The 10,749-nt window shown below is 43.1% G+C and overlaps 1 protein-coding gene across 1 annotated transcript; it reads left to right on the forward strand.

Annotated features, from left to right (window-relative positions):
- The first annotated feature begins 8,316 nt into the window (after window positions 1-8,316).
- gjd2b (gap junction protein delta 2b) lies at window positions 8,317-10,105 on the forward strand. Its single transcript, XM_028397673.1, has 2 exons — window positions 8,317-8,387; window positions 9,262-10,105. The coding sequence occupies exons 1-2, from the start codon at window positions 8,317-8,319 to the stop codon at window positions 10,103-10,105; spliced, it is 915 nt and encodes a 304-aa protein (XP_028253474.1).
- Window positions 10,106-10,749: the final 644 nt, after the last annotated feature.

Consider the following 10,749-nt stretch of genomic DNA (forward strand, 5'->3'; position numbering starts at 1 on the left):
GCTGTGCATTAACATGCACACTTACATCAATACTATTTCTTAATGAACCCAGCAGCATTCGATAATCTCATTTTGCTCCTTGGAGAGCCCCCTACTGGCCATGTGGCCCCTTAGCACCCACATCCTGCATTATTTCAGGCTAATTTCATTAAATACAAATTAAATCCCTGCACACACTAGAAGCAGAGAGAAGCAGGAGCAGGTTATAACGCAGGTTTCTGCCGGAATCGGCTGACTGCTGATCAAACACAGGATTACAACTGTATGTATGTGTGGTGCAGATATAAGTGGATGTGTCAGCGAATGATGGATGACCAGGGGAATGTGCTGCATCCCTGAAGTCTTATACAACTGGCCCAATCCCCCCATCCATCTGAGCCTGCCCCGGCTACCTCATCTGTCAGGGAAAAGCCATTTTCTGTGCAGCGGTGCATGGTGCTTAAGGTTATTCTGTTTCTTTATTACAAACCAGGATCTGGTCCTCCAAGAAGGAGCACCTTCATTCAAACATTTGCTTTTAAATTTCAGCCCTGTTAAGTGGATCAGTGTTCAGCCATATTGAAATCTGATAGTTCTCATTTCACCTAACATTTGATATGTAAATGACGTGATAGGAGCCAATATTTACACATCAGGGTGCGTGTTGAGTCTCCGATTTGTGTGTGTGGGGGTTAATATGAGGCAGGTCATGTTTTGAGACTGAGCTGTGCTTGAGGAAGCCACACATGGAGACAAAGACAGGGCCACCGTCATCATTAATCTTAGTCAGTGGGTAAGGCCGGCCCAATCTGCATGACCAGGGCAGTGACAAATGCCACTATTGGACTGGGGCGTCGCATCTCCCCGGCTTCATTTCCCGTTAATGTCACATCCATCACGGCCAGGCCCTGTCCTGCCATGTCGCAGGAGATGAGACTGGTCATGGGTAAGAATTAATTGGAAGGACAAGAGCGAGATGATAGGGTGGAGGCAGCGTCTGGGTCCAGGAAGAGTCTCCCTAAACTTACAGAGGAGGGAAGTTTATTGGGTGTTTTGCTGGTGGACACTCACTTTTTTTTTTTTTTTTTAAAGATGAGCCTTTTTCACTGTCACTGTTAGTTAGTGTTGGAAATGGCAGAAATCTCTTTTATGGTGCAATAAATTCTCCAAATGTTGCTATTAAGACTTATACAGAGGCTGTAATTTAATGAGATCACTGCTTTTCTTCATCTCCGCTTTAAATGGTGACACGTCTTTGTGTGTGATTTATGTGGGGTGGATGTATGAGGGGCGCTCAGTGACGTGCTACTGCCCTCTGGTGATAAATCCTGCCAAGACAAATTTAGGAAACCCAGCACAGGTTCATCACAGTGAGGGGTTAATCAAGATAAATAACTATAGTTAAAAGACCTAAACAGTATTAAGGTTTTCACAGTATCAGACATTATTATGAGCATTACTGTAGGATATATTAGTTAGGTGTTGTTATTTTTATAAGAAGAATAAGAAGGATATAAGCATTTTACTTTTATATATAACAATAAAAACTTTTTTACACGAGAGACAAACACCAAACAGCCACAAAGACAGACAGAAGATACAAAATGAGACACTAGAATCACCAGAAAAGACACAAAACAACCACAAAGAGTCACTAAATAACTGTAACACAATAAAATCAGGTGAAAATGTTTACTTCTCTCTCTCCCTTCCCAGCAGGCTGCATGTCTGTCCCTCTCCTCTTCCTCTACTCCTCCTCCTCCTCCTCCTTCACCCACCCACCCAGCCATCAGCAGGAGGGCCACCCCCCTTTATGAGCCGCTGGTCCTGCCAGAGGTCTCCCTCACATACAAGGGGAGTTTTTTTCTTTCTTCTCTAATGCTTGGTTTTGGGGGTCTAGGTTTCTGTAAAGCACTGTGAGACAAATCTGACTCGTAAAAGAAGCTAGATACATAATATTGAACTGAACTGAATTTAATTCACGCAAAGGCGTAGTTGCCATTTTTTAACAATTAACTTTGGAACATGTTGTAAAAGGGGCTGGTTTATGTGGCATCACGTTTTCACACCCACCTCGTCACATATGGGACACTCGATGTCGCCTTAAAAGCTGCTTTCAACCAGAAGAACGTGTCACCTGGTGTTTGTTTGTACCAATGCTTTGTCTGAAGAAATGAGAATAATGACATAGGTTAAGCATGTGTATTTTAGGTATAATTTAAAAATGTTCCTTTGTACGGATTAACCTGTTAAAATTAATAATCTTAATCTCTGGTTTGTCAGAGAACATAATTTCTGGATTATAATAAAAATCCAATGGAAAAATCTCAAGAGCTTTTTGTTGAATAGATACCAACCAATCTATGTCATTCCTGCTGTATGGATGTGGAAAATAATCTAAATTTAATCTAAATAATCTGCAATTGAACATCAGTGCGACTTCTGATTTAATCCCTGAGAAATGGGAATATATTCCAGCAATATGGGGACATAAAAGTGACATGCATCAGACTGTCTCCTAGCCAAACATCACGTGCACAGTCCCTCAGCCTGACACTGACATGTGTAGCACCTGAATGAAATTGACAATCTTAGTCTATGATGAATGGGAATAATGTGCTTCCATCATCACACTCAACGCAGCGGGGGAGAGGTAAACGCCGCCTTGTCTGAACAGAATTTGAACGAAGGACTCCGGCTTGAAAGGGAGCCCGGCGAGTGGCCTGACAGCGGTCTGATAACAGGCCGCTGCTGAATGATTCAATCAGGCAGCTCAGCCCCTCAGCCAAGTGCCAAGACGTGCCCATCCCTGTGTGTTACACCGATTAGCTGCACACGCATGATGAGGGATGAAGGAATTTGTCATCATTTGCATCGTTCCACAGAGATGGAGCCACAGCCAGTGATGGGTCCAGGGTTTGTCATGTCCCACAGGCAGTTTTCAGAGCGAGTGTGGAAGGATCTTTTTTTTTTTTTCTCCTCCATTGTAAACAAAAATCTCACTTTCAATTTGTCAGAGGAGAAACGTGAGATTGGAGACTCAGTTAAATTTTTCAGTTTATGAGAAGAAACTGCTGCAAAATAACTGGACTTGACTTCACATGGTTACATGGGAATCATATGTGGTGGTGTGACAGGAACTCATCCCATCAGGCCTCTATAGTGAGAGCAACACAACTGACAGGCAACATGTAAACATGACAATCTAAGGAAACACAAACTGGATCTTTAAGCAGCATTATGACTTTAAAAGGCTTTTTAATGCACATATTTGTTTTGTTTTTGCTGCTTAAACGCACTGGATTGCAACGTTTTAAGAACATGTCATGGTGTTTCAGGGTGTTTGTTCTTTAAAAATCCACAAAGAAACAGGCCGCATGAGGGAACCAACTCTAAACATTCGCTGCATAACAGAAGTGCAATGGAGAGATGGACTGATACTGCCCACTCTGACATAGAATCAGAACAAAACGGCCAGACCAAGACACAGTTTTAATAGATTGATATTTAAAGTTAGCCTCCAGACACATTTAAACATCAGCCATCCATCGTCTATTAACCCGCTTTATCCTGCAGTGCAGGGTCACGGGGGGCTGGAGCCTATCCCAGCTAGCTTTGGGTGAGAGGCGGGGTACACCCTGGACAGGTCACCAGCCCATCAAAGGGCAACATACAGACAGACAGACAGACAACCATTCACACTCACACCTTTGGGCAATTTAGAGTCGCCAATTAACCTAACAAGTCTTTAGAATGAGGGAGGAAGGCAGGCACAGGGAGAACGTGCAAACTCCACACAGAAAGGCCCCAGTCAGAATGGAACCAGGAACCTTCTTGCTGTGAGGCGACATACCAAATATTTGCATTTAAATACAGACGGAATACTGAATCCTGAAATAATATAAATGTATCCAGACTCCTACCAGATATTTTTTATTTTTCTTCACTACCACATCTCCATTGTGTTTTATGACAGCTATTCTGTGCTTCTGCATTTCTACCACAAGGTGGCGCCACTTCCCTGCCGTGGCTTTGACCGTCACTATCAGAGCCTCTTACTTTTGAAACATGGATCTCAGCTGGTGTGATGCTTTGTTTGGTGCACCTGTGCTGACATGTAGTGTGTGTTTTTTAATGACATTTCTCATCATCTGACTTGCTGATAATAGTATTATGCTATAAACAGTTAGCTCATGCTAACGCTCCATATCAGCTGTGTGTTGGCTCTCAGCCCTGACACCTCAGGATTAAATGTGCTCAGATTAACTAATGAAGCTTTAAATTAGAATCTGGCTGTCTGGCCATCTCACTTTCTGTCTAAGTTCTTATTTCCTGCTCTTTTTTTGTTAAGGGGGATTTAAGGTCTTATCTGTTCCTGCCTGCACTTTCTCTTCTATTCCAATAATCATCATCACCTGGATGAATTCCTTTCTCTCTTTGCCCTTGATATTTCCTACCTCACGGAGGGATTTTGCACTGATTCTGATTCTGAGCCGGGTCGCTCCCCCGGCTCATCACAACTGCAGATTTTATAGGTCAGCGGGTGATTACAGGGTAATTTAATCTGTGACATTGCTTTGGTGCATGTAGACATGAGACCTAATCCTAGGAGCACCTCCCCTGACCTGTGCACCTCTTTCTTTGATTGGGTTAGACGTCTCCCATCACACCCGGCAGGCGAGGCTCGTGATGCGGAGTACCGGAATGAATAAACATCACAGCAGTGTTTGTTTCCTCCGGAGGCTGCAGCCTGTCCTCGAATGCAACAGGCCGCCCCTTAAACCAAAGTCTTACAGGAGAGATCGGCTACACTGAGCTTCTTCTAGCTAAGCTCACAGTTTTTGGAACCTCTGAAGTCCCAATTCCAGCCTATGTATCCAAAACAGACAGAAGTATGTGGACACCCAACCACCATGTGTGTTCGTTGTTCTACACTTTGTTCAGGTTCCACATCCAGCCCGTTTATAAAGTCTGATGAAAGGTGCTGAGGTCAGTAAAGGCACAGCAACCTGCGAAGATCATTCCGCCATCTTTTCATCAAACAGAAAGCTGACAAGTCATCACCTAAATCCTCATTATATGATTTTAAAACTGCAGCAATTAGTCAAGGAATGGAAGTTTGAAACTGTTAGTCTGGAACATTTTCATATAATCACACAAATCATATATTGATTGATTAAGTGGGACATCAATTAATAATAGAAACAACCAGCTACAGATCTAGTGGACTGTACAAAAATGTAGCCGTGGTGTCCATTTACTTTTGAAAGGTTTTTATGAAGACATGTTTGTGCATCTTGGGGCTGCTGGTTAATGACTTTTAGCTCTATTTACCCTATTCTGATTTAAAACATTAATAATTGTGCTGCTGATGGACAATACTGCTTAAACTGGACACAGAACTGTTCACGCTGATGATCGACAGCTGAAGTCAGAATTTTGTTTTCTACCTCTTAAGTTGGAAAAAAAGTACTTTGAGAGCACACATGATTGGATCTGCACGCAAAAGCATTAATGTCTTTGCATGATTTTTTTTAAAAAAAGAGATGCATCTTTATTATTTAGCCACCTATATGGAGTCCTAACACTGCCACTATTTACAGCCACCTGGGACCTGCTGAAAAGTGCACTTCCTTTGAACTCACAGAGCTGCACACTGATGGTTGACTGGCATTTCTGCAGTCTTCATAATAAAAACATAAGTCTGTGTTTTCCCCAACAGTTCTTACTTATTTTTAGAAACATCTTGCAGGCTAGCACAACTAATGGCTAACTGGTACAGGAGCCAGAGACCCTGAGTGTTCTTTCTCCTGACAACTAGGTCAACAAGAGAGAGTAATATTTCAAATCTCCAATATTTCAAAATGAAATCATTCACAAGCCAGACACAAGGCAGCCGTCTGGATGATGCCATTTTAAGATATGATGTACATATAAGCAAAAGGAACAGATGTGAAGTTAGCGTGCTAGTCAGCTAGCTGAGCGTTTAATCTTACCAATCTTTGTCATAGAATCATCTGATCACAACCTGCAGGATGAGCGACATGGTCTCTTCTTCTATCACAGGGGTGATATGTTGACGTCATGCCTACTCCAACACCTGCTTTGAGGAGCCAAGAAGAAGAAGAACAACACAGCTAAAATGTTAATCCAGCTGCCTGTGTACACCTGCCCAAAATCTAGATATGTTTTCCTGAGGAGAAATGACCCACCCAGTGCTAATGTGGAAGACCAGAGTCAGACCTCAGATTGTGAGGATGTGCTACATTTGAGTCTCTGAGAACATAATGCTAGAATGAATTGGATCCTTGATGGTCAGCTAGCTTAGCCGGCTCATCCCTTTACCAATGTGAATTATGGCTCATTACCCTGCGCCCATATTAAAGAGCCACACTGATGAGATTATTGAATCATGGATGTGTGTGTGATGTAAACTGAGGTCAAACATCTGACATTTGAGGCCAATTAAAGAGTGAATGATTGGACCATGTAGCTAAGATGTGTTTTTCGGTCTGTTACAATCAGTACTAATGATGTTTACTGACTGAAAGAGTCATTAAATCAATGCTGAAGCATATAAGCTGTGTAAAATGAAAAACTATGGACTCATTCCTATAAGAAGAAACTGAGTGGGTGTAAACACATGTAGCTTGTTGCTGAGACAGGAACTGATGGCCAAGCTGTTTGTAGGTGTTTTGAATTTTAAAGTTTTATGAGACTATTTATTACAAAGGACACCTTTAATGTTTATGTCTCTGGCACCAAGCTTAAATTATAAGAGCTCACAGTGTAGGAGGCATTGAAGGCATATTAAATGCTAGAATGTCTTTACACATTTTAAAAATGTTGCAGCTAGCATTGGTCTCTATCCTAATTGTGTCATTACCTGCTCCAAAACAGGTGAAATATCAAATTTCAAAGACCTTTGGCATGTTGTTTCTCTAATGATATATATATATAAAAAACAAACTTGAAGGATTACACACCTATGCTAAAATGGCTCATAAATGTTGCAGATGTGCACGCTGGAAAAGGTGCATTCAATATTTATACCTTTGTGCCAAGGTAATGTGTCTGTGGCTCTTTGTGCTCTGAGCTGAATGGAGAAATGTTCAGTTTAAGAGCAAATGTGACAAGAGTGACAAGAATAAAATGTCTAAAAGAAGCTTTTTTTCCAGACAAAACTAATCAATCAAGTCAAGAAAGGATGGGTGGACAAGGGTTAAAAAGCATTGGATTGTCATTGTTTTCTCCCCAATCTTCAATTTATTTAACATAGTAGTCAGAATTTATTATATATTGAACTGAGTTCCTGCATTTCTTCCTTTAGTTCTGTAGTGAAAGAACTTTTTTTTCTGTAATTCAAACCCAGGGACGGATTATGAGTCAATGGGTCCAGACAGGAAAAAAGGGCCAAAGACAGCTAGGGGTGAACCCATATTTGATTGAGGGGCTGCATTCAGGGACCTGGCTACATGACACACAGACTTTAAGTATCCCTCTCTCTCTCTCTGTCAGGCTGTTTGTTTACTCTTCATCAGTGACTGTGAGTAGTGTATTAATGGGATTGCGGTTTGCAGACCAATACAAGTTGTCCTCTTAAGAGGTTCTAAATCTGGAAACAAAGTGAGGCAGTTAAAGAGATTACTACCTGAAACCAAGTTCATCCAATTCACCTTACCTACTGTGTACAGCTGCGAAAAATGGCTGTATATAGAAAGTCTAGCAGCCTGGATTAATCACACTTCACTGATGTGAGTCCATCAGATAAACAGAGTCCATCAGATAAACAGTGGAGTTTATATGACTTCTTCTAAAAGTTTCTCTTTCTTTTCAAATCCTTTAGTTTGTTGTTTGTTTATAGTCTAAATGACCATAATCCAGCAGGCTATTAATCCCACTTTTCGCTGAGCAGCGTGTCACCATCGTGTGCTGGATGAGTGGATCGATGTGCCGCTCCAGGCAGCCGTGCGTCCTCGGCCTCTCCAAAAACCGGTGTGCGTGTGACGCAGAGAAGTCTACTTAAAGCGGGATTAACGGCACATTGTGCTTCACAGAGGACCCGCCTTCCGGGCGCACGCGAACCGACACAGGAGAGCTACTGATCAGAACACCGGAGGACACGAGCGCTCAGAGCTGCTCAGCAGGGGGACACACGCGAGCGCAGCCGTGCGCTCAGACCCACACACACACACACACGCACACATGCGTTCAGTTGATACTGCCGGAGCTCCTGAGCGCACCGAAGGAAAATAACAAGATCCTTTTTTTGTTTTGTTTTGTTTTTCTGCACATTTCGCACCTGTGTGTGTGTGTGTGATCTCCGAATGAACAGTCATGGGGGAGTGGACCATATTAGAGCGTCTCTTGGAGGCGGCTGTCCAACAGCACTCTACTATGATAGGAAGGTAAGAAAGAGACCGTACAGCCAAGGAAAACACCACACCTACACATGGTACTTCAAGGCAGATTAAAAGAGTAAAAGAACTTAAAGGAGGCGCATGCGTAAAGTTAAAGGACGAACAGAGCATAGAGAGAGCGCTGGAGCTGTCCAGTGCTGAAGAACTGCGCCCTGAGACCTACAAGATGCAGACAGTGATCTCAGGATTTAAGACACATTTTGATTTCAATGACAAGTCCTAAAAAAATCTCAATATTTACATATTTGTAGTTGGGAATTTTCTCAGTAAGATGGTGAAGGTGGTACATTTGTTTCAATAATCACTGCCTGCTAATTCTTAGAGGGCAGCTTGATGTAAATATCCTGCACTCCGCAACAATAGCACTAAGCTGCTCCTTCACTGTGGTGGATAACACTGACAAAACATGGAACATATTATATATAAGGAATGACCTGAGCCATCCATGATAATGTATTCAGCCAACTCTACATCCCGGGTGGGCTGCAGGCACATTTGTGTGTATTAAATTTGAGACAGAACCTTAAAGTTCAGCCAGTTTCAGCCACTGGGACTCATTCCTCTCTCATTCTGTCCCTCACCGTTACATTAATAGTGTAATCAGTAGAGGGGAAATGGGAGCTCCACATGCTATAGATTTTCAACTGTTGGCATTTCACACCTTCTACAAATCAGATTTTCACTCTACTTTGCACATCAACTGCCCAAAGTATGCAGATTTGCCAAAAAATGCTGATCATGGCTGTTAGTCACAAGCGAGACAATCCTGGGTCCCTCGTTTGCGCGGAGGTTTTTGGTGTTCATGAGGCAAAACACAGCTACTGTAAATGTAAAACTCTGTGTTTTCCTGATTTTACCTCAGGATCCTGCTGACAGTGGTGGTGATCTTCCGGATTCTGATTGTGGCGATCGTTGGAGAGACCGTGTACAACGACGAGCAGTCCATGTTTGTGTGTAACACCTTACAGCCCGGCTGCAACCAGGCCTGCTACGACAAGGCTTTCCCCATTTCTCACATCAGGTACTGGGTGTTCCAGATCATCATGGTGTGCTGCCCAAGCCTCTGCTTCATCACCTACTCAGTGCATCAGTCTGCCAAGCAGAAAGAGCGGCGATACTCCACAGTGTACCTGTCCCTGGACAGGGACCAGGACTCTATGAAGAGAGATGACAGCAAGAAGATCAAGAACACCATCATAAATGGGGTTCTGCAGAACACAGAAAACTCCAACAAGGAGGCAGAGCCCGACTGCCTGGAAGTCAAGGACATCCCCAGCTCAGCCATTCGAACTACAAAGTCAAAGATGAGAAGGCAGGAGGGCATCTCCAGGTTCTACATCATCCAGGTGGTGTTCAGGAATGCGTTAGAGATTGGGTTTCTGGTGGGTCAATACTTCCTGTATGGATTCAACGTCCCTGCGGTGTACGAGTGTGATCGATACCCTTGCATAAAAGATGTTGAGTGCTACGTTTCCAGGCCGACAGAAAAGACTGTGTTCCTGGTCTTCATGTTCGCAGTCAGCGGCATTTGCGTGGTGCTGAACCTGGCGGAGCTCAACCACCTTGGCTGGAGGAAGATCAAAACGGCTGTGAGAGGCGTCCAGGCCAGGAGGAAGTCCATTTATGAGATCCGGAACAAAGACTTACCCAGGATGAGTATGCCGAACTTTGGGCGCACGCAGTCCAGTGACTCTGCGTATGTGTAACCGCCTGTTGCACACAACACGAAGATGCTGCAGGACAGCTGTGTAGTCATGAAGGATGACGAATACATTCAGTATAAAAACCCATTTGCATATCACTATTTAATCAAGTGAAGCATTGTCAAACAGGTGTAGTTCTAATCCCATATTGCACAATGTTTTCCAAGATATCAAAGAATTTATTGGTGGTAAAGTGATGTATTTAATCAAGACTTATCAACATGTGAATTTGACAAGATATGGATTTTATGGACAGAGACAAATATGTATCTGCTTGTCAAAGAGGTGACACACTCCATGGTCAAATGTATGTGAACACTACGGCCATATGACGTTACCTGAAGTCACCTTAAGGTTTAGACAGCTGCTCCTGCTCGGCCAGCAGAGCATTAGGAAGGCCCTGAAATGATTTAGGGTGATGAGGCATGGCTCACAGTCAGAGGTCCACTTAATCCCAAAGGCCTGAGCAGGAGCGAAGGTCAGGTCAGCTTCTCCTGTCCAGGCTTGTCAGCTTCTTTTACAAAACACAGAGGATATACAGCGTTAACACAACAAATAAAACCAGTGCTGATGACATCAGAACATATCAACCTCCTACATGTCCCACAGTGCAACTAGAGAGATGGTACTATTGAGACTACCCACCA

This window comes from Parambassis ranga, chromosome 24, assembly GCF_900634625.1.
Source record: "Parambassis ranga chromosome 24, fParRan2.1, whole genome shotgun sequence".
Classification (NCBI taxonomy): Eukaryota; Metazoa; Chordata; class Actinopteri; family Ambassidae; genus Parambassis; species Parambassis ranga.